Source organism: Haliotis rubra, unplaced genomic scaffold, assembly GCF_003918875.1.
Source record: "Haliotis rubra isolate DU_JTF1 unplaced genomic scaffold, ASM391887v1 Scf25, whole genome shotgun sequence".
In the NCBI taxonomy this organism is placed as follows: Eukaryota; Metazoa; Mollusca; class Gastropoda; order Lepetellida; family Haliotidae; genus Haliotis; species Haliotis rubra.
This window is the reverse complement of record NW_025766558.1, coordinates 2,005,363-2,029,687: the sequence shown is the minus strand read 5'-3', so window position 1 is coordinate 2,029,687 and position 24,325 is coordinate 2,005,363. Positions and strand designations below refer to the sequence as shown.

General features: G+C 40.7%; 2 protein-coding genes across 4 annotated transcripts; one reads left to right on the top strand and one right to left on the bottom strand.

The window, feature by feature from the left end:
• Positions 1-125: 125 nt before the first annotated feature.
• On the bottom strand, positions 126-14,419 carry LOC124279418 (RNA polymerase II-associated factor 1 homolog). Its single transcript, XM_046715242.1, has 13 exons — positions 14,245-14,419; positions 11,003-11,092; positions 10,417-10,538; positions 10,244-10,310; positions 9,904-10,005; positions 8,809-8,914; positions 8,046-8,114; positions 7,829-7,932; positions 7,470-7,586; positions 6,296-6,421; positions 5,684-5,786; positions 2,849-2,939; positions 126-2,000 (listed from the first exon to the last, which is right to left on the bottom strand). Exons 1-13 carry the CDS (start codon positions 14,310-14,312, stop codon positions 1,621-1,623), a joined length of 1,545 nt encoding a protein of 514 aa, XP_046571198.1. The 5' UTR covers positions 14,313-14,419; the 3' UTR covers positions 126-1,620.
• Positions 14,420-14,606: 187 nt separating this feature from the next.
• On the top strand, positions 14,607-22,269 carry LOC124279417 (mediator of RNA polymerase II transcription subunit 29-like). 3 transcript variants are annotated; one of them, XM_046715240.1, is made up of 5 exons: positions 14,607-14,773; positions 16,086-16,144; positions 17,105-17,189; positions 19,940-20,194; positions 20,514-22,269. In XM_046715240.1, exons 1-4 carry the CDS (start codon positions 14,615-14,617, stop codon positions 20,144-20,146), a joined length of 510 nt encoding a protein of 169 aa, XP_046571196.1. In that variant the 5' UTR covers positions 14,607-14,614; the 3' UTR covers positions 20,147-20,194; positions 20,514-22,269. The 3 variants fall into 3 exon arrangements, with proteins under 3 accessions (XP_046571196.1, XP_046571197.1, XP_046571195.1); XM_046715241.1 differs by having other exon boundaries at positions 20,488-22,269; XM_046715239.1 differs by having other exon boundaries at positions 20,455-22,269.
• The last annotated feature ends 2,056 nt before the right edge of the window (positions 22,270-24,325 follow it).

The window sequence follows — 24,325 nt, the reverse complement described above, 5'->3', positions numbered from 1 at the left end:
AAGCAACGTATAACCCAACTCAGTCATGCATTACACTCAGGTGAATGTAAGAGATAGAGAGAGAGAGACATGAACAGCATCACTGGCCTGTCAGATACCTCTCCTCATAGAGAATCACAACAATATTGGATTTAGATGAAGATTTATTGTTTCCCAGGATTTCTGAGAGCTTGTACAGATGTGTAATGTATGAAAATGATACTAAATAACCCCGAATTAATTACTTCTCTATTTTACAATTGTTGCATGAAGTAAATGCATGGATGAAGAAAGAAACGCTAGGGCAATATACACCACTCAAAACAATTTACAGAACTCTGTACTGTTGAGTTGTAATACACATCAGCAATTAGCTATAGTCCACGAAAGAACTGGGGGTTCTTTATCTGCTTTTGAGTTGTCCATAAGGCATGATATGCCTCACCATAGTAACAATGTTGCCTGTTTTCACATATCCTACTCAAATTTTACTGAACAAAATATAATTAGAATTCGAAACATGAAGGATTTGGAAGCATAACTACCACAGACATCAATCATAAAACATTTCTTTCTAATGTCAATTCCCAAAACATAACTGAACAAAACTATATCTTTAGGTAATACTGACTTAAGGCATAGAAAGTCTGTAAACCAAGCTTGCTAATAAGAAGAAATATCGGTATTACTAATGGTCTCCCTGGATTATGAGTAGACCTTTATAGCTGCACAATTGTTCCCAGGAGGAAATATGATGTACACAAGATGTTTTCATTGAAAACTCTGAGAACGTAGAGATGATTCCAGGAAATTGATAAGTACAAAATTCCAAAATAATATGATAATATTGTCAGAGAAGAAACAATATGATAATATTGTCAGAGAAGAAAATCTAACCTCTGCTGACAGCAACCTGACCTCCGAATCATGACCGCCAATACCTGTGTTCCTTGTACCCTAACCAACTTATTTCTTATCCTGATATCTCATCTGAGTCTGGTCATAAAACAGTTTTGTTTGCTGGTTCATATCCAAACTTTACAATATTCCAGCTACATGACAACTGCCTTCAGATAATCAAGTCTGAACCAGAACTCAATTTTGTGGTCAACGATCCATGTCATCACAGTACAAAGACTCGCAATTAACTGAGTCAGCTAGCCTGACAACCTAATCTATTATGACCAGCAAGGGTTGCTGGGGGCCCCTTCAAACCTTAATACATGTAGGGTTTAATAATACATTGATAAATTGATATCTTCATACCATTGTGCAGCTTAACCTTGTTAATCCAGATACAACCATATTAAGTGAAATCGTCTAGAAAATGAAATTCCACATAAAGGAATGATGACTGTGGGGTAATGTGGATATATACATATGTTACAATGAGACTGTTCAGGTCCAGACTATCCAGACAGGTTTCTGGATTAACAGGGTCTTGATTAATGGGGTTTCATTGCAGGGATGTCATCTGAAACACAAGTATTCGGTCACTGGTTTAAAACCGACACGCGCCATCCGTAGCACTAGTTCAGTAGCTCTTGGCCTGCTTATACAAAGTAGAAACCTGTTTTCTAGGCTGTCATCTGGTATGAAATGGTCACTCTGGTTTACACTCCTTCCTCGTTCTGTCTGTCATCAATCACTGTCTGACCCTGACCCGCTGGATGACCCGAAGATCTCTGCCTCGTCCTTCTTCCCTGTCACCTCCCGCTCACTCTCACTGCTGCTGCTTCTACCGCTACCACGCCCACTGCCGCTACTTGAGCTGCTGCTACTGCGACTACCACTGCCACTGCGGCTTCTACTGCGGCTGCTACGGCTTCCACTACGACTGCGGCTCCTACTTCTTGATCGACTGTGACTGCGATTTCGACTACCGCTGCCACTTCGACTCCGACTGCGGGACTTGCTTCTGCTCCTGCTGCGGCTTCTGCTCCTTCGGCTTCCCCCGGACTGGACGCTACCTCGGTCGTCATCACTCTTGTTGCCCTCATCATCACTGCCTCTAGCACTCCCTACAACATGTCAGTCTTAGTGTGAGAACTCGCAAATAGTACATAATGAAGTCCATAAATATTTATAAGGTTATTTAAAAAGGACACAACATGGTTCAAAGATCCGCACACACACCCATGTCCAATATGTCCAAGATGGTGATCATAAATAAATTTGTAATTGCCAACAAACTTGGTGAAACTTTGGCAAACCATTCCTCCTCATCAAATTAAACCATTAGTTCCAGAAATACCAAAACCCAACAAGAAAAGAAAGCAATCAATTTTAACTCTGATAATGGTGAAGGTTACAATGAAAGATATCTCCATGAACTAAACACTGCCCTAAGGGAAGCTCGTGAAACTGCTGATGGAGCTGATAATATTCATTATTGAATAATATTCATTATCAGCTCCTGAAACACTGAATTAAGTTTGGAAAAAATTACTCAGTACATTTGTTGAAATTTGGAAACGGGTGTAATGCCTTGATCATTCCTTTACAAAGACAGGCTGTATCATTAACTAGCTGTGTTTGTAAAACCATGGAGAGCAAAGTCAAAATCGATTAATCTTGTACTTGGGAGACGAGTAATCTTCTTAGTACCATCCAATTTATTTTCCCCAAAAACCCCAGAAGTATCACTGATCCTAGGATGATGGCAACATTGCCAATGCCACCATCTTTGGGTCCAAACAACTCCTCAAGAATCCGAAAGCATAACACATGTTACATTTGACCACTTTCTAAATGGCATTGCGTATTCATAGCTTTCGGCTGTGGGAGCCATGCTGATTTAGACTTATCAGAGGGCTACACAAAGTCTGTGGTCTAGACTACTAGTTGTGTGAACACCCAAGCCTCTCACCTGTCTCCAGTGCATCGGGAGCAACAACCATCTCCTCCTCCTCTTCTTCTTCCTCCTCCTGCGGTGGCTCCAACATCATCAACCGTGCATCCTGCAACACAACCACGTTCTCCATCACAACAGGAGGGACATTTTCAATACTGCAATAGGTTGTTTTTGTTTGTTTGTTTGTTGTTTAACGCTGCAATATTCCAGCTATGTGGCGGCGGTCTGTAAATAATCGAGTCTGGACCAGACAATCTGGTGATCAACATGACTACAGCAACAGTAGTTTGATAGTTAAAGCCACTATTGTGATACTATTCCAGTACAGATCCAACTGTTTCCATGGTAATACGATAGTTAAAGCCACTATTGTGATACTATTCCAGTACAGATCCAACTGTTTCCATAGTAATACGATAGTTAAAGCCACTATTGTGATACTATTCCAGTACAGATCCAACTGTTTCCATAGTAATACGATAGTTAAAGCCACTATTGTGATACTATTCCAGTACAGATCCAACTGTTTCCATAGTAATACGATAGTTAAAGCCACTATTGTGATACTATTCCAGTACAGATCCAACTGTTTCCATAGTAATACGATAGTTAAAGCCACTATTGTGATACTATTCCAGTACAGATCCAACTGTTTCCATAGTAATACGATAGTTAAAGCCACTATTGTGATACTATTCCAGTACAGATCCAACTGTTTCCATAGTAATACGATAGTTAAAGCCACTATTGTGATACTATTCCAGTACAATGCCAACTGTTTCCACTATTGTGTACTATTCCAGTACAGATCCAACTGTTTCCATAGTAATACGATAGTTAAAGCCACTATTGTGATACTATTCCAGTACAGATCCAACTGTTTCCATAGTAATACGATAGTTAAAGCCAATATTGTGATACTATTCCAGTACAGATCCAACTGTTTCCATAGTAATACGATAGTTAAAGCCACTATTGTGATACTATTCCAGCAAAGGAGCAACTATGCAATTGTATTGGGACAGTTTGCTGAAAGCCAAGGCCAAGACCAAGGTGGCAGCTCCGTAAGACACTAGAGAGTTAGTGGGGGTTAACTCTGATTATATTATGATATTCATTTCAGAATCTTTCAAAATGGATCCCCTAAGATCTCCTCAAGCTTTGTGTAGCTGAGATTCAAAGCTAAGAAAAGCATCCCAATCAACCTTTTGTTACACATATCAATGCGATCAATAGTGCACCTTGGACTAATGGCAATCATTTTCTACTACTGATGTGGACCCATCTGTAGAACCAATGATTCAAACATGCCTGTGAGAGTGTTTGTTTATATGTTTAATTTTTGCTATATTCCATGTACATCACAACTATACTTTAACTAGGAGATAAACGTACTGTGTTTGGAAAATAGATGAATGTTAGACCGAATTGATAGTCTCTAAATTTCAAATAATTAATTTAGAGACTATCAATTCGGTCTAACATTCATCTTATTTCCAAACACATTGTATGTTTATCTCCATTCTACCATAACCGATTTAACATCGAACTTCCTCGTCCTGCTTAAGACACTGTGTAATCCGGCATGGGACGAGAGGCGAATTGAACTCGTCTGTGAAGGGATTGGTAGGCGCCATTCGTATTTTTGTTAACATTGCAACATAAAAAGTATTCTGTCCAAAGAAAACAAACTACTGTTTATTCAATGCAATAATGTAACACCTAAGAGCTTGGTTTTATAATCATAACTCCACACGACCGAAACCAGCCTATTGTTACTGTACCCCCTTGGCCACACTATAATGGAATCGTCTGATCTACGTTTTTTCTTGGAAGTAGACAGTTACGCAACAGTTTGAAATGGCGGACGAGCCAGTGTTTACATCTTGTGAAAGGTTGAAATTCGCAGTGACAGTGGGAAATACTTGACTGACTGTCGAACCTGAACCCTGCAGAATCGAAGAATACATCCTTTTCTGATCGACCTATGATCTGTAACTTATTAAAGACTGTTGATTTTTATGACCGGCGAGTGTCGATTATGATTTCACGTACGAAAGAGTGACAGTGCTGCTTTGTGTACATGCGACTAACTTGGGATTCCTTGGAACATTGTTCTCATCATTTTGGACTGGATTGTGGCCAAGCTTTTCAAAGTGTATACGAACATAGCAGTGACAGCCTTGCGGGGAAGGTGGCAACGAGCGGAATTCTCATGGTTCAAATTTGACATTTGGAACGATGCAATAGGACATGATGGAGTATGAGTGGCAAATTGTGTGTTTCGTCTGACCATTATCTTGCGAATTTCCCATTCTAAACGGAAACAAATATACCATTTACCAGATATGTAAATGTTTACGAACGTTTTGCCGCACAAATAGGGATAGATAGGGATGTATTTTTACAAGGTTTTCTGATTTATATGTTAGATATTGATGGTGATATGTTTGGGGCTGTCTATTGTAATTGAGTTTGAATATTTTTATAATAGAAGGTAATAATTATGATAGTGAGGTTCCCTAATAATTGTGGAGGAGATATCGTATAATTGTATTTTTCGAGTTTCATCAGCATTCCCATCATGTCTGTTGTGTTGATATTAGTCATGTTGGTGGCCAAGCTGAAGTAGTGCGGCAGTGTTGTATACATGCGCAGTGAAGCGCCGTGAAATCAGAGGCATTTTCAATACAAATTGATACCGTCTGATTTTATGGATTGACCAATCAAATTCGAGCATTTCACGTAGCCATGGTAGAATTACCTGTAACATGTTCCAGGTATTTCACAAATAGAATGGTTTACAGAATCGTATATTACTCTCCAAGATCCATATAGAAATATCCTTACCTGTGCAGACACTTCCTTATCGTTGAGGTCCCTGTGTTTGACAACGAGGCGGGACTTGGCCACCTGACCTCCACCTGTCTTCCTTCTCTTACTGAGACGAACTCTAAGTAGAAAATAACATCATCTACAGTCATGGACACCATTAGAATGGATACAAAACCACAGAACTGTAGCACTGAGAACTGGTTCAGAATGGTTGCACTGCAGTGTAACTCGTGAATGACAACAACCATCACATGCTGTCTACTAGTCCTCAGGACAATTTAGAAGTCTCGGTCTAGCACATCATCATCAGTATGGTTTTACGCCGTTTTTAGCAATATTCCAGCAATATCAACGGCGGGGACACCAGAAATGGGCTTCACAAGTTGTACCCATGTGGGGAATCGAACCCGGGCCTTCGGTGTGACGAGCGAACGCTTTAACCACTAGGCTACCCCACCGCCCCTCTCGGTCTAGCAGACCGATGTGAATTTCAGGGATTACATGTCATACATTCAACAGCACATCTCTTAGATTGGTTTAGTATTTCAATCAGCAATGAACACACGTTTGCTGATAGCTTACAGCTTAAACTGAGTAATGGGGAATATTCTCAAATCTGCCACTGACCGTGTTTCCAGCTCATCGTAGTACACGCCCGATTCTCTGAACACAAAGAAATATGTCTCTTCGTATCCCTTCGATAGCTTGTTCTTCACGTTCCAGTTGTACTCTCTGGCCAGCATGTACTCGTACCTGCCACACAACGTTTATAATACATGTTTGTGTTTTCAACTATGCTGTAAGGTATATATGTGGTCAAAGGGAGATAATTCATAAAATCCAAAATGTTCAATTTCACAGAACAAACTTGAATAAATACATTATTTGTTCTTGCGAACAATAAACACTGTTCATATAATCTGTACTCATTCAGAGAGCGATGTTACAGTGATGCTATTGGAGACAAACCACATTAGGCCATTTTCATGACTTTTTCAAGTTATAATTGGACATTGTTCTGCAGCATTACCAAATTTGAGAAACATCTTGGGTGACAACAGTCACTGTCAAATCAAATTAACTCATAGGAAACCTTGTGTGCAGTCTACACTTACATGGTAGTGCCATCCACACCACTGTGAGGTTTGGTCTCCATCTATGTGGGAATCCAGCCTACACTTACATGGTAGTGCCATCCACACCACTGTGAGGTTTGGTCTCCATCTATGTGGGAATCCAGCCTACACTTACATGGTAGTGCCATCCACACCACTGCAAGGTTTGGTCTCCATCTATGTGGGAATCCAGCCTACACTTACATGGTAGTGCCATCCACACCACTGTGAGGTTTGGTCTCCATCTATGTGGGAATCCAGCCTACACTTACATGGTAGTGCCATCCACACCACTGCAAGGTTTGGTCTCCATCTATGTGGGAATCCAGCCTACACTTACATGGTAGTGCCATCCACACCACTGTGAGGTTTGGTCTCCATCTATGTGGGAATCCAGCCTACACTTACATGGTAGTGCCATCCACACCACTGTGAGGTTTGGTCTCCATCTATGTGGGAATCCAGCCTACACTTACATGGTAGTGCCATCCACACCACTGTGAGGTTTGGTCTCCATCTATGTGGGAATCCAGCCTACACTTACATGGTAGTGCCATCCACACCACTGTGAGGTTTGGTCTCCATCTATGTGGGAATCCAGCCTACACTGGGAGAGCAGTCAACACACACGTGGAAGGGGGCACCTACATCAGAGTGCAATAATATAAAATGTTGTTTACACTTACTCCTCCTCTGGCGTGTAGTCAACACCCTCTTCTCCATCACGCTTCCTCTTCCCAATCGTTTCATCTGTCGGCAAGAAATAGGCCACAAACTGCTCCCCACTCTCATCAACGGCTCCTCTGTAATCATGAAATACATACATAATCATAACAGTTCCTGTCAATGTGAACCTCCTTGGCTGAGACAACCCTAGCAGTAGATGCAACAAGTCCTGAATTAGCACAGCAGATGAAACACGGTCATCTGGATGTAACATTTCATGGCATCAATGATTGGGCAGTTAAAATAACATCTTGTGGATGAAGCATATCAGTGCATCAAAGAAATCATCAACTTTGACATCACTGAATGCATCACTGACCTGATCATGGCCTGTGACATCTCCTCCATCTGTGCCGGCAGGGTCTGTCCCTTCGGTGCAGGGTCCGAGTCAAACAACACCTGGGCAAACGGATGTTTCCACAGCTAAAACAAACAACAGTTTCAATGTCACTTCATCCTCAAATAGCATGCCTTCCAAATCATTGATTCATCCATATTTAACAGGAACAACAGAAACGACCCAAACAATAACAAACCTCAAAGTCTGGGAATATGGACAACACTTCAACTGGAGTGACATTGGGCTTGCTGTAGTGCTTCTTGATCTGAAAACAAACATGATATATAATATTTCTGAGTCACAGCAAGCAAGTTCTATTTTTTTGTTCCCCCTCATTTCTTAATAAGTGTACTACCCCGTCACCGCAATACTTTAGTTGTGCATGCGACGATAAATAAAGCAAATAACAACAACAGCAAGTATATATATGGGTATTCTAGCCACACACTGTAGGTATATGGCTATCATAGCAACGCAGGACACACACACATATATGACTATAAACCTTAAAGCGCCTAACAGGCAGCTTGGGTTATCCGGGGTTGTTAGCGCTGTGAGCATACCTAGTGTGGAGTTTGGCGCTATATTATACATTATTATTATTGTTATATGGCTAACCTAGCTGAATGTATACTGAATGTGTCCAATTGTGTGATGACGTAATGTAAGCGGATGTGGTGAAATGCACATCTTTGGGTGTTTATAAACATGAGCATGTGTTTTGTTAAGAGGAATTTATTGTGTTTGCTGTAAAGAAATGATATGTAATTGTCAGTAGAATGAGAATAATTGTAGGAATTCAGGAAATGCATGGAGCCAAATAATGCTAAATGGAATTATTATTATTGTTATATGGCTAACCTAGCTGAATGTATACTATCAATTCAAACTATACACAACATGAATGTGTCTGTCCTTGCTCTGGGCAACACATATGTCCCCATCCTGGATGTCCATACCGGTATCTTGGCCTTCTTGAAGGTGTCCTCAATGGCCTTGATCTGGGTGTCCCTGTCCTTGTACATGTCCTCCTCTTTCATTATCTGCTTGATCTTGAAACCCACCCTGAAACACAGCAGAATGTGGTAAGCGAGGTAACTCACCCTGAAACAGCAGAATGTGGTAAAGGAGATAACCCACCCTGAAACATAGCTGAATGTGGTAAGGGGGATAACCCACCCTGAAACACAGCTGAATGTGGTAAGGGGGATAACCCACCTGAAACACAGCAGAATGTGGTAAGGGAGATAACCCACCCTGAAACACAGCTGAATGTGGTAAGGGAGATAACCCACCCTGAAACACAGCTGAATGTGGTAAGGGAGATAACCCACCCTGAAACACAGCTGAATGTGGTAAGGGAGATAACCCACCCTGAAACACAGCTGAATGTGGTAAGGGAGATAACCCACCCTGAAACACAGCAGAATGTGGTAAGGGAGATAACCCACCCTGAAACACAGCAGAATGTGGTAGGGGAGATAACCCACCCTGAAACACAGCTGAATGTGGTAAGGGGGATAACCCACCCTGAAACATAGCTGAATGTGGTAAGGGAGATAACCCACCCTGAAACATAGCTGAATGTGGTAAGGGGGATAACCCACCCTGAAACACAGCTGAATGTGGTAAGGGAGATAACCCACCCTGAAACATAGCTGAATGTGGTAAGGGAGATAACCCACCCTGAAACACAGCTGAATGTGGTAAGGGGGATAACCCACCCTGAAACACAGCTGAATGTGGTAAGGGAGATAACCCACCCTGAAACACAGCAGAATGTGGTAAGGGAGATAACCCACCCTGAGAGATAACCCACCCTGAAACATAGCTAAATGTGGTAAAGGAGATAACCCACCCTGAAACATAGCAGAATGTGGTAAGGGAGATAACCCACCCTGAGGTGTATGAAAGTTTAGGACGAGTGAGGAGGGCCTTATATCTGTAAAGCAATACACTGGGTTTCATTCAAACATTGGAATCAAACTCAGGTCTTCTCTGTGACAAGCTAACATTCACCTACAAGTCTTATTACTGTAAGACCATGACCTTACTTGGTTTCAGACTGGTCCGACTTCTGCTGAAATCGGTTGTACTCAGTAGAGATGTACTCTGTCTTCCGGAGCCAGGATACTGTCGTGTTGTGATGGCGAGACCTGCATAGCAGGCAAAATACAGGCATCAGTAACACTTTCTTTACAATAGTACACACAAACATACAACACATCCTGCACAGTATGTAACATATATTTAATAGACAACAAATATATTTTGTAGTTAAACTTTGCATGTCAAAGTGAAACATTCCTTCTGACAGTTATTCCCCCCTTCGCTAGGGTTTTATCCAAAATGAAACCCCCTTCCCAAAGCTTGTTAGAAAGATGTCAGCGTCACCTCTTGCTGTCTGCAGGGGTGTTGACCTCTTCCTCCAATAGTTTTTCATCCTCAGGATCTGGGTATGCTGCAAAGGGAAAATCAAAGGTGATTATTGGCATCCATATTTTCTTCTCATGTTCACTGTTATATATAGTTATACACAGATGTCGATGTTGCCATCTTTGCCTCACCATTGTGGTCGATCTTGTAGGTTTCTGGATTGATGAGGTCGATGGTCACCCCAAGGTCATGTTCCGTCAGTAAATCATACTTGAAAGATCTCTCCAGTGATGTGGGGTTGTACTGGATGAATCTGTGAATGAAAATAGGGTAAATTATGTTTATAAAGAACATGCTAAGAACGAAATGATGGATATAGCGATTACTTGGTGGTCCCATGTGTCCTCTGCCAAAGTTAAATTCACAATGAACCGTTAATCTCTCTTCAAACCTGACATGACAGACAATAATTGAGATTTTACTGCTGACTGTCTTAATGTGTATCAATATATGAGATAGACATAGCGTGACAACTCTTGTCAGAACCATCTAACAGCATCTATGGCAGCATACTGATGTTATTCGGCAAAGTCAGAACAGTAACAGACCGTAAGTTGAACTGAGATTAGCAAATAACTAAGGATTTGCACCACTCCATGATTGTCAGATTAGGATAGGTCCCCACCAACACATTCTGACTTTGCAAGGTGACAATGTATATGAAACATAGTTATAAATTCATAAATATTGCTTTAGAACAAAAGACTAACACACTACCTGTTTGACTCAAAAGGGTATGTGATGAACTTGGGATCAAATGGTATGTCAGGTAACGTATTGTTGAACTTGACCCGGGGGATATCAACTCTGACCTGAATGCAAAACAAATATACATCAAAAGTGGCAATATAACAAAATAATCATATTGGTTCAGTTAAAATCCTCAAGCCTGGTTGCAAAACAAATCACACTTTCTCAACAATCTGGTGAAGTCTCACATGATCATCTACCTGTCTTCACCAGTTCCTGGAGAGTTGCCATGACACCATTCAGTGGAACCCTTTATATTTTTCCTTTGTTTAAAACCTTTCCTGGGAAATATATTTTTGAAGAATAATGAGCTTAAAACATGAAGGAGTTGAATTTACTTCCTTAGTCACTTTGTTTCTTAAATTAAATATTCTGTAAGATGCAATCTCCCACAGCATTGTGAAACTTGTTTATATTTTTCTTCTTCTTTAGAAACAAAAAGGGTCCTGACATTACATTTGGAACTTAGATGAGTACACGAACATGTTAAAGGTCGCATGCAACCAAAAAAGCAAACATAATTAAAACACAATTATCACTTATTCATGACATATAATATACATTGCTGATTGTGAAAAAAACAAATAAACAAAATTATAAGCGTACAATCGCGAATCAAAAGTGCAATATTTTGTACTGGGTTTACTTCCCTCGAAACGAAGCATCCGGGAGACCGAACCAAGTCAGAGTGGGTGGGTGTGCACTCAAGTGTAACAAGTCTCTCATTGGCTGGTTCATTTGCCGATACCCTGAGGGCTCATTGCATGTGTGTATATAGAGATGATCTGTTTGATTGGCATTTTAGAAGTATGGTGAGTAATAAGAAAGTAAGATTCTTTTTGGATAACAACTTCTTTTATTGTATATGATGCAACGTTTCGGTATGGATTCTTATACTGTTGTCAAGCAAGATTGACAATGGTATAAGAATCCATACCGAAACGTCGCATCATATACAATAGGAGAAGTTGTTATCCATAAAGAATGTGTATAGAGATGTTGGGTTTTGAAATACATGCTCTCTGCACTTGTGTTCGATCCAATCAACAAATATTGAGATGGTGAACTACTGCGTGGCTGGAAACTGTCGTTCGTCCAAGTACAAAGCAGGACTTGAAACTGACAATTTAAGTAATCTAACAATAATTACAAAAGCATATGCATTGGAATTAAAACTGGCATTTATTCTTCCAGGCTGAGAGAACATGCAACAGGAAATCAGTAGGCCAACATGCGGTGGCTCACAAAAAGGAGTCAAATCCCCCCACACACACACTAGTAAAGTCTAACACGTGAAATATCACATAATGCTATATAGATATAGATATGAACACGTAAGTATGCCTATTGTATACTGACCCTTAAGTATCTTGTACACGCCACGCCAATATTACTACTGGGAGGGTGGGAGGGATTTTTGTCAAGTGCAAAGCAGTGCAAGCGTGCCCGTCTTGTCGCCTTAGCGTAGGTGATAGCGGCGCCGTTTCAAGGGAGCTAACCCCATTCTACTGTAGATGTTATGTACAAGGTGAAAAATGTGGTCAAAGGGAGGTAACTCTTGTCCTAACTCAAAATACATTTTATGACATAAAATAACACGCCGAGTTTGCACCGGTTTCCGTCCGATCCAGTCATCGATGCAGTTTGTTTGCCGAGTTTGCACCGGTTTCCGTCCGATCCAGTCATCGATGCAGTTTGTTTGCAACCCACAGACATAATAACATGTCATGTGTACAAGTATCACACCTTCCTGTCTGTGTAATTACATAACGTGACATAGACAGAACTCAGGTGCACGAGCCATAAATCAATGTATTTTGTTTATGGTGTATCGCCTGATAGGTGTTAAGTTCCAATTGCATGTGGTCAATGATTGAAGTTGTGTATTGCATATTGTCATTAGCAGACAGGCAGGCAGGCAGACACATAGGTGTCAATAAAACAGCCATTGAGTTTTGTCTGTGACAGAGACTGCTTATCACAATCAACATATTTTTCTATGTTTCCATAGACATGTATTAAAACATTTCAGTTTTCAAGCTGAGCAAATTTTAACAATGAAATTAGTATTTCTAATGCTACACTTTCTTGAAAACTTGGTTTGCAAATCTGCAACCAAGTATGGGACCAGTGTATTTTTATTACTGCAGACCCAAGATGCTTGTAATCACAAGAAACATCTTTTGTTCTCCAACTCCGACCACAGCAATAATCCTTGCAAGCATCACTTGCTGTGTTTTTACGAGTCGCCTTCCCGGTTCAAGCCACGCGTACCTAATCACTGCGCATGCGTTATGGGCGCAGCGCAGCACAGCTGTTGAAACCACTTTTCACCCCAGCGCTGGGGTGAAATTTGTGAATCGATTGAACTACGATTTCGCCGGGGGGTTTCATCACATTATTTTTCAACTTTATAAGTTGAATTTGCATTTTTTATAATTTGTTATTGTAAGTCCATACCGAAAGGTATCAGAATCTGCAAAGTTGTGTTTTGCGTTACATGTGACCTTTAACTTGATGGTGTTACTATTCAGATTAATTGATAGATTATCCTGCATGTAGACTTGTACCCTGTTGCATGTGCTTGCTGAAGATAAGTGTTAGGGCAGGGTACCTTACATTTGTGTAAGGGTAGGTAATTACAAATATAGTTTCAAAGCACACACCATGTTTAAAAGTTAACACGATTACTGTCCTTGCCTGAGGGCAACAAAATAATATTTTCTCAATTGCCTGTACCTTTATTTTCATGGGTCGATGTAAATATACTAAAGTGAACACCCGTGATAACATGTATCATTATAAAGGCCGCCATAAATTCAAGTTTTGTACTATTACTTCTAGTGGGAATCCTATTATAGCAGGGAGAAGTTGACTTAGCAGTAGGCTGCAATGTTGTCTGACAGTCGAGACTGTCAGGTCCCAATCACTGCTCTCTGCTAAATTACTTAAAGTTCTACTATATGTCATCTATGTTATGAGACTGAGTATAACCATAATCATAAGGCATGCTTCAGCAGGTTGATAAATACATGAAGGCGAACTATTTATTTTGTCGGTCACAAAATAAACACATTCATCAGAATAAAAACAGAATACTCAGCAAAACTGCATAGTGCTTTACAAATTTTCATGAAGAAGATTAGTCTACAAAAGGCCTAGATCTAATAAGGAAAGAGCTGTTGGATTGTGTACAAAACGCAGTTTACCTTTTATCCCCAGGTCTTTGTCTTTTCTCTCTATCATCCCGTTGGCCAGTCTGTATAGTTGGCGGCATGGTTACAGTTTAGCTGATCGGATAGTAAATCACAAAACTGTAACAACAACGTCCAGCATGTCTACATTCTTTTGGGTTACTCAAATAAACCGGAAGTTGTCCGATGCGTGAAGTTCCAAATAATAACAAGTATCATCAGTGGTAGATTTTATGCCGAATAAGTCAATTAAAATAACGTGATTCCTCATAGTTGAACCCTAAATTATATTTCACATTAAGTCAATAATAAATGACCATATATAAAAGTAATATGAAATATAGAGTGCTTTAGCGCCTCACGGATAATTGCGCACTTCTTCAAAATGGCCGCCCCTGTCGCTACAACCGGTGCATCGCATATGTCACAAGGGCAACCTCAGCAACAGCCACAACCACCCCAACCACCACAGCAGCCAACAGATGTTGACCCTGTTGCTAAATTTAAATCCTTGCTTTTACCTCGTCTGAAGGAATCATTAGCTGTAAGATGTTTGTGATCGTTCGTTCCCCAACCTAAAACTCGATTCTTCATTGTCTTCAGTTTAAAGGGACACTGATCTCTGACAATTCACTGGGACTGGTTGTTGCCTTTGTTGTTTTTTATAATATATTTTTGTGCCGTGTAGGCTTGATGACATCTCAGAAATCAGAACTATTTTTAGTTCATATGAATAAACTCGTATTCCAGCGCAAAGACTAGTTATATGCTGGACTAGACTATTTTGCGACTTTGTCACTTTTATTGATAGTATAATGGCATGTCGTCACCTGGATAAACAAAAATAGAAACAGTTTTGTTTTTGAATTTTAACTGAAATGTAGGCATCTTTTAGGGATCGCTTTGGCAATGGTGAAAAAGTTTTGATAAGTCACTTGGTATTTAGAATAACACAAACTAATGATTTCACCTCAATATTGCTAATAAATCAGATAGTGAGTATATATGTTACAGCAGAGACCAGGCACACCTACAGGATACCAGATACCTACCATCCATATTGTTTAGTGTCACATCACCCTAACCCTATACCTTCTCTAACCCTAACCTAACCATAACCCTTCTATGCACAGTTCTAAAGTACACTTCAAAGATGGCGGAAGGTATCCGGTATTTTGTAGTCTTACCAAGAGACCATACAAGACTCTGGTCTCTGGTTACAGGCAAATGGTGTTATTATCGCCTTAGTTAATGTAATAAAAATCAGGATTATATATTTCTTATATATTTTCAGTTGACTGAAGTTTAATATTCATTTCTCTTGTAAGTAATGTGGCTTAAAGTTGGTAATTGTTCTATGCAAGCATGGCAATCCCAGCTGCCCCGTTTGACCAATAAACTGAAGCTACTCTCTATCATTGGGAAAGACTTCCGCCCATATCCCCCCTTAAATTTCATTCTAGTCAAATCATATCACCTGAAAATATATTCCTCATCTGATACGGATGAGTTTTAACATGTTTCTTTATTTGTATCTGAACATACTGAAAGACACATCCAACTTCTAAACATGCCACTCAAAGAAATGTTTCCTCATCATTAAAATTTAGGGGGGATACAGGCGGGAAGTCTTACTCAAGTAATAAATCTTAATAGTTTTAATATTAAAAAAATATTCAAATCATTTTTCCTGGAGTGATGAATTTGTTGATGTAATTTGCATATGTAAATTGGCTTAATTTCCCACATGGGTACAGTTTGTGAAGCCCAGTTCTGGTGGTCCCCATTGATATTACTCGGATTGCTAAACATTGATATGACGCCTGGTTAATGCCCAGAGGTTGATTATGTTTCAGACGTTATTCAAGGTTGCTGGTCAAGCCTTCAATCAAAATGCACAACAAGATGGTGGATTGTGAGTACCTAAAAACATTGAATTAACAGTGTTTTTACAAATACAGGCAAGGTATTTCGTTTTGTGAGACTTTTATTGATTCATCAGTTCATGGTAGATTTGATATGCAGATTTACGTTACACGGACTTGAGACAGGGAATGATCTGCTCCTGATGGTTCAAATCTCAGATTCTGGCTGATTATAATCCTTAAAAATATATACAAAAAAAACAGTTAGCAAAAGACTAGTACAAACAAATCCTTTACCCTTTGTGACTGTGATCTCTTGCTTAACATGGCGAGTGGGAACTATTAAAAGGCTAAACAGATTAAATACAGGAATGGAACTTTAAACTTACATGAAAATATCAAATATCAACTTCATTTATTTGAAACTCAGCCTTTCGGTTAATTGTTACAAGTAGTTGGAGTCTTCTTTACTTGAATGTAGCACAGAGATGATTGGTATTTAAGCAAGGTTACCTCTTCATTCATAAAACTTATCCTTGCAAATCTTATCACCTAAACTGTTGGTACCATGTCATAGAGAAGTCATATTTTGGAACAGAAGTAAACTGTAATAATTTGAAGAGTTTAGATGCTTTATAGAATTTAGGGTTGTAGGGTCTGTTCCTATTTTTCCAATTATGTCTAATTTATAAGGTAGTAATACAAGACTAGGTGTTGCAGCACTATGTGGCTTAGATACTGCCAATATATAACATTCAATTTTTACTCGCTCACTATTAAGTTTTCATTTCAAAACTTGAAGCTTAGGATCTGTTAGGATTTATAGAGAGCAATCAAAATACTTTTGATAAGCCATGTTTGTTACCCAGAGCAGGGTAGGTCCCAAGTACCCAGTGCTCCTCTGGCTATAGATGTTCACATGTGTCATTGTACACAATTACATGTTGGTCCTGCTATCAACACCTGGTTGACTTGCTTCGCTGTACTATAAACTCCCTCATTCTTCGCAGCAAACCAGCCGAAGGACACCAGCAAAAGTTTGAGAAGAGTCTCGAGGAATTCTATGGTGTGTGTGACCAGGTCGAGGTGTCTCTTGTGAGTAGCACAGAATGGAGTTGTTGACTTGCCGTTGCTGGTGGTGATAACAGGAATTTGGGGGAAAACATAGGAATGGAGTCTAGATCAAGTTCTTTGGGGTACAAAAAGTACATGATTCAGACTATTAGTTGTCCAACTTTCATTTTTGTAGAAGCTGTGGTGGCTGAGTGGGTTAGATCTCTGACTTTCTGTGTCGATGATTAGGATGAGAGTGTGGGGTTCGGATCCGAGATGAGACTTAAACTAATAAAAAAACTAGAATCTGTATTTTACTGTGAAAGTGTAATGCTAAATATAGCTTGTTACAGTTGAACACTTTCTAAATGGCATAGTGTATTCAAAGCTTTTGGCGACGGGAGCTGTACACAAAGTATGTGATCTGGGCTACCAGATGTTTAACTTCCATTCCAGCTTGTACAATATGTAACAATGTAAGCAGGACAACAGTTACAAAATGAGAGCTGAAAAACTAGGGCAATATACAATTTATTTACCTCAGCCTGTTATCACATACTGCTTTATCATTATTTCATCTCAACACTTGACAGAAGCAAAAATACTTGTTATGTCACCTCTGAATACTTGCACACTCCCTCCAAGTCTGCCATTCTTCCTTTTGTGTTCTGTCAGACTTCTGAATGGATGTCTTCTGAAGCTCTCTTATTGGTCTGCTGTTCCAGATCTATTAGACACTACATGTACTTATCTCATGACTGTGCTGCTCTATGTATGCCCTACACTCCAGTGTTCCTGTATTACATGCCAGTAGACCCCTGAAGATCCGGGGTAGAATAGGTCTTCAACAACCCATGCTGGCCACGAAAGGCGACTATGCTTGTCGTAAGAGGCACCTAACGGAATCGGGTGGTCAGGCGTGCTGACTTGGTTGACACATGTCATCGGTTCCCAATTGCGCAGATCGATGCTCATGCCGTTGATCACTGGATTGTCTGGTCCAGACTCGATTATTTACAGACCGCCACCATATACAGTAGAACCACGGATATAGCGAACTCCAAGGGACCCGCGAAATATAGTTCGCTATATCCGGTGTTAGAGTTATTCACATTTGACCGCCATCTTGGATTGTAGAGATGTAGAGACACGTATATGCTGAGGCTACAAATATTTATTCTTGTACATGTACATTGACATAACATTAAAATTCTGAATTTATCATTCACAGACATTAGCTAGAACATGTTTAACAATCACAACAATCTCAACAATACATGTATATAAGCTTAATTCGTTTAACAAAGACCACAATTTTGCTCTGCACACCACGCCGCCAACAAGGTTGATGTATACCGCTAAGTGGCTGAGCTGACACTGACTGAGTTTGCTAGTCCGCGTCGTTAGTTGGGCTTGGGGGTAGTAAATCAGTTAAGCTATAGCCGTTAATTAAGCTACTCCACGAGTTCGTTATTGGCGTTTAATTTTAATGATATTATAAAGGACTGTTGCCGGGACTTTTAAATTTGTTTTGCTATATCCGTTTGTAATGCGCTATATCCGTGTTCAAGTTATATCCGTGTTCTACTGTAGCTGGAATATTGCTGAGTGTGGTGTAAAACTAAATTCACTCACTACATGCCAGTATGACAATATGTACACATGAGTCATCCTGAAACAACAAGCTCCATGGATCTCGGCATGTCAACTAATGTGCATCCACACTTGTTCCACTACTATGGTTTCCCATTGGAGTTCAACTTCAACTGTATTGACAAAAATAGGTACAATTTCTAGATCATACTTTGGTAGCCAGGTTCTTGACATACAGTCTTCCCCCAAAGTTGCAGCAAAATCTTATAACTTCTCCTGGTCACGTACAGTATCCCTATTACCAAGTTAGACCAAACACTTACCCATTGTTTATATTTCTCTGGCAGAGTAATTGGTGCCTCAAGGTTGACATTCTCTTCCCACAGAGGTTACCCCTGTCATATCTTCCTACGTAACCTCTGTTCTAATACGGCCCTTTCATGGTGTGACCGTTCAAGACTCGTGATTGGAGGCAATCAGATTGAGTTGTGCAATCAGCGACGTTGTTTCAAAAGTGATCATTCGCAAGGCCTCGGTAATTTCCGTATGCTTCGAGAACTAAACTTCTTCCCCTGCGCGATGCGAAAACGTTTCTTCTAGACAGAACTCAGTCATGTTATGGCGGATCAGTGGCGTCTCCATCATCCTCGTTGACAACGGACAAGCTAGCCATTAAACGTCTTGTGTGTAACATCAACACAAGTCCCAGGCAGATGGGGGGATATTTGTGGCCCCACATTTGCTTGTGTTAGTCAAGTTGAATCTAAGTCGATGTAACACGTGTTCTGATTGGATAGAAAGAAGGGAGATAATTCGTGTTGCGATCTTTTGCCGCTAGGGGATTTTACGAGAACTGGGAAATATGGCCGTATTAGAACAGAGGTTCGTAGGAAGATATGACAAGTAACCTCTGTGGGAAGAGAATGCAAGGTTGGGGGTCAAGATCTTTTTTTGTTCAAGAATAATGTTAAATTTGACCAGCAGGAGAGTATCGCTAATAATAGTATTCACAGGATGAATTTACTACTGTGGGAGTTATGTATGACTGTGTCCTCTTGTTTGTCTTTTGTGGCAATCAGGTGGACATTGACAGATCAATCTTAATGTAGCTGTTGAGCTCCAGTACCTCAGAACATTGTCATTCTTTTTATGTCATACAGATATGAAAACTTATAATACGTTGTCCTCTAACTTTCCAGCGGTTAGCCCTTGAGAGTCAGTCCCAAGTATCAGACAGCAACAAGTTCACCCCCCAACCCGTGCTGCAAGCCAAGGGGGACACACCGCCGACAGAGGGCCAGCTCTACCCTAACTACCTCGCCACAATCAGGTCACAGATCACATGTGCCAAGGAAGTGCATGATATGCTACATGAATGTGTGCGGAAACTTTCAGACAGACCTTGATGTGCCACACAAACAGGGACACCATGACACCATATGACAGACAGACCTGTGATGTGACCAGATGACACCAAACTGTGTGAGGATGACACCCATGACAGATGACACATGTGACAGTGTATGACACCATTGTGACTGGATGACCAGATGACACCATGATAACTGTGTGACCAGATGACCATGTAACAGTGTGACCAGATGACACCATGATGTGACCAGATGACACCATGTGGCTGTGTGACCAGATGACACCATGATGATGACACCATGTATTAGTGTGACCAGATGATGACACCATGTGATGACACCAGTGTGACCAGATGACACCATGTGGCATGTGACAGTGTGACCAGATGACACCATGTGACAGTGTGACCAGATGACACCATGTAACAGTGTGACCAGATGACACCATGTGACATTGTGACCAGATGACACCATGTGGCTGTGTGACCAGATGACACCATGTGACAGTGTGACCAGATGACACCATGTAACAGTGTGACCAGATGACACCATGTGGCTGTGTGACCAGATGACACCATGTGACAGCGTGACCAGATGACACCATGTATTAGTGTGACCAGATGACACCATGTGACAGTGTGACCAGACGACACCATGTGACTGGATGACACCATGCGACACTGTGACTGGATGACACCATGTGGCAGTGAGCAGATGACACCATGTGTTAGTGTGACCAGATGACACCGTGTGACCAGATGACACCATGTGACAGTGTGACCAGATGACACCATGTGACAGTGTGACCAGACGACACCATGTGACTGGATGACACCATGTGACATGACTGGATGACACCATGTGGCAGTGAGCAGATGACACCATGTGACAGTGTGACCAGATGACACCATGTGACGAGATGACACCATGTGACAGTGTGACCAGATGACACCATGTGACGAGATGACACCATGTGACAGTGTGACCAGACGACACCATGTGACACTGTGACTGATGACACCTGAATGACCGTCTGTGACAATGTTACACTGAGGGTACAGGTGGCACACAGGATTATTTTTGTTCTAAACTCATGATTCAGGTTTGATGGGAATATATCCTTAACTGTGGTATCTCATGGGATTGGAAACTGTAATAGTAATACAGGTGCTGAGTTCATGTTCGATGAGGAACATCTGTCAGTCGACACCTTGCCATGTTTCAGTCATTAGGACAGGGTTACCAAAATAAAACGGCGTGTTCTGCGTGAGGATCAAATTCTGTAGCACTGCTGCCCCATCCCTCATGTTGTGATGGAAGTAACTGGGAACTTAACCTGTGGATATAGCACAGAATCTGGAGGAACTGCTAAGACAAGCATAAAGGGCATAACTTAAATATTACTATTTGTATGTACATTAATCAAAATTAGCTCACCACCTAGAAATTCAAGATAAATTTCCAGAATGGTACCGACCTACCTCTTGTCATATGGCACAGGAAGCATGGATGACCCAGAACTCATAGCCACCGTCGCTTGCTGTACACAATGACATCATGTCAGAATTTGCTGTTCGTGGGTTCAAGTCCCTGACTATGATCTTGGTTTGCCGGCAGCAGCTATGACCCCTGACACTCCAGGCTGATTCGCCATGATATCACTGCCATGTGGTGACGTGGATGGTTGCTCATATTGTTCTGGTTAAGACTGGTTCAGGTGCGGACTTGATCAGTTACAGACCATCTTCACAAAGCTGGAATAATGTGGAGACTGTGTTAAAGAACAACCAACACTGATGTGGATTGTTTGTTTGAACTAACCAGATGTCTTTAACATTTGGATTGTGTATTTTGTCCAATACAGAACCTCCATGTGTATAACCATGTATTGTAAGGTAAATGCTTACCCAAGTTTTTATTGTGGGCTGGCATTGCATTTTCAAGAACTGATGATACTGTTCATTCTGTTTCTCATTTTTGTTTCACATTGAGTAAAGTCTCTACATGTTTTGTACACATTTTCCACTGATTGACATCATCCACTTCGGGATAACCTTATGTAGAGCAGCAGTCTCTAGACTCTCTACCAATGCTAAGGTCATATCCAAAATAGTTGTGGAATTCTTTTGATACAAATGAATAAATATTGTATGAAGAAAGATGTGTTGCGTTTCATGTGCGCAGAATTACTGACAGTCAGCTCACTGTTGTTCTTCACGTCACACAACAGAGTTGTTTCCCTTTGTAGATAGTCTAAACAAGGTATCCATAAATCTTGGGCGGATCCAGGAATTTTGAAAGGGGGGATGGGGTCAAACCACCCCCCCCCCCATTGGCTCCGCCAGCGCAAAAAAAATCTTCAATGTGGTCATTTTCTGGGTGGGGGTGGGGGGAGTCCGAACCCCCTGAACCCCAACTCTGGATCCACCAATGCATAAATGATGTACCCATGGAAAACATTTGAAGAGTTTAAAAGAAAATTTTCTTTGAAAGGGACTGAAAATACTTTGAAGGTATGCTCCTCAGAAATGGATGGATGCACTCTGGGACACAGATGACTGTTAATTTGTGTGTAGACTGTTTGGGGATAAACAGTTTAAATCTGAACTACTTCAGTTCAAGTTGGGAAACTGTAAGAAAACATTGTGACAAGTGAACACTTATGTGAATATTTTGAATTAAAGCAAGAAGCCAATGACTTACATAGATTACACAAATTACAGGATTATTATTATAAATTCTGTTCTACAGAGAGTAGGAACACACAATGACAAATCTGTTCATTTAGCGAAAATGAAAATGAAATACACATTTTTCTCTTACAACCAAGTACAGGAATTAATATTGTAATTTGTGAGGTGAGGTGAAATGCGTTATACCGTCGTACTTGAGAATATTTGCCTCATATGAGGTGAGGTGAAATTGGGTTTAACGTCGTGCTTGAGAATATTTCGCTCATATGACGACGTGCATGTGTGTGTATGTGTATGTGCGGCTGCTTGTACTCGCCCAGACTTCAGTTGGTTTTATAGTGCTAGCCCACTGAGATACCATGCCGCAGTGAAGCATGAATACCCCACTCAGACACATTATACTGACTCTTGTACCCATTAATGCAGAGCGCCAGACAGGGACCATATTTACCATATTTTAACGTGGTCGGGGATCGAACCCGCGACCTTCCGCTCTCCGGGCGGACGCTCTAACCACTACACCACGGAGGCGGTTCCCTCATATGAAGACGTGCATGCGTGTGTATAGTATGATCAGAAATTATTGAGAATTTTAGGAATATGTTTAATTGGATTTCTAGTATAAACAACCTTGATCAGCTATCAAGTGCTTGGTTTCATTTAAGAGAGACAACTCCGTTAATCCTTTTTCATTAGTTTGTGAAGAGTTATCCCCCTTTGTTTACTTGCTAGCGGACGACATTTTCAGTGATCCTCAGTATGGATGATTTAGAGAAGAGGAAGTTGATTTTAGAGTATTATAACAAGGACATCAAATCAGCTAAAGTGATTTCAAGTAGAACAAGCATCCCTTTGTCCACTGTTTATCGTGTTTTGAAAAATATTGCAAATGGACATGGCATTGAGCACCAGGGAGGCGCAGGTAGGCCCAGAAAATTGACTGTCGGTGACAGGAGGCGGCTTGGTATTCTTGTTTCTAAAAACAAACGAAGGAGTTTAGAAAACTTAAGGCTGGATATGATTGATAGAGGAACTGTGGCTGTCTGTAAGGAGACAATTAGAGCTGAGCTGCATGCAATGGGTTGGCAGAAAAGTCGAGGAATTCCATCACCGATCATGAAACCTGAACAAAAGGAGCGAAGGTTGAACTGGTGCTTACAGCATATAAATTTTAACTGGGACAATGTGATTTTCTCAGATGAAAGTTCTGTGTGGCTGTTTCCTAATACACTGTAATTCTGGACCAAACAAACTGAAAAACCTTTGTATCAGCGCCCAAAGAACAGTCCGAAATTTAACGTGTGGGGTGGCATATCTGTGTATTTGACGGGAATATGAACAGTGAGCGGTACACAGATATTCTCGAGGGACGTTTACTTCCATCTGCTCAATTTGTGGATTTTCCAGCAGGACAACGACCCAAAACATCGTTCAAAGCATTCACAGGCCTGGTTTCGGACCCAAAATATGACATTATTAGATTGGCCAAGCTATAGCCCTGACCTAAATCCAATAGAAAATG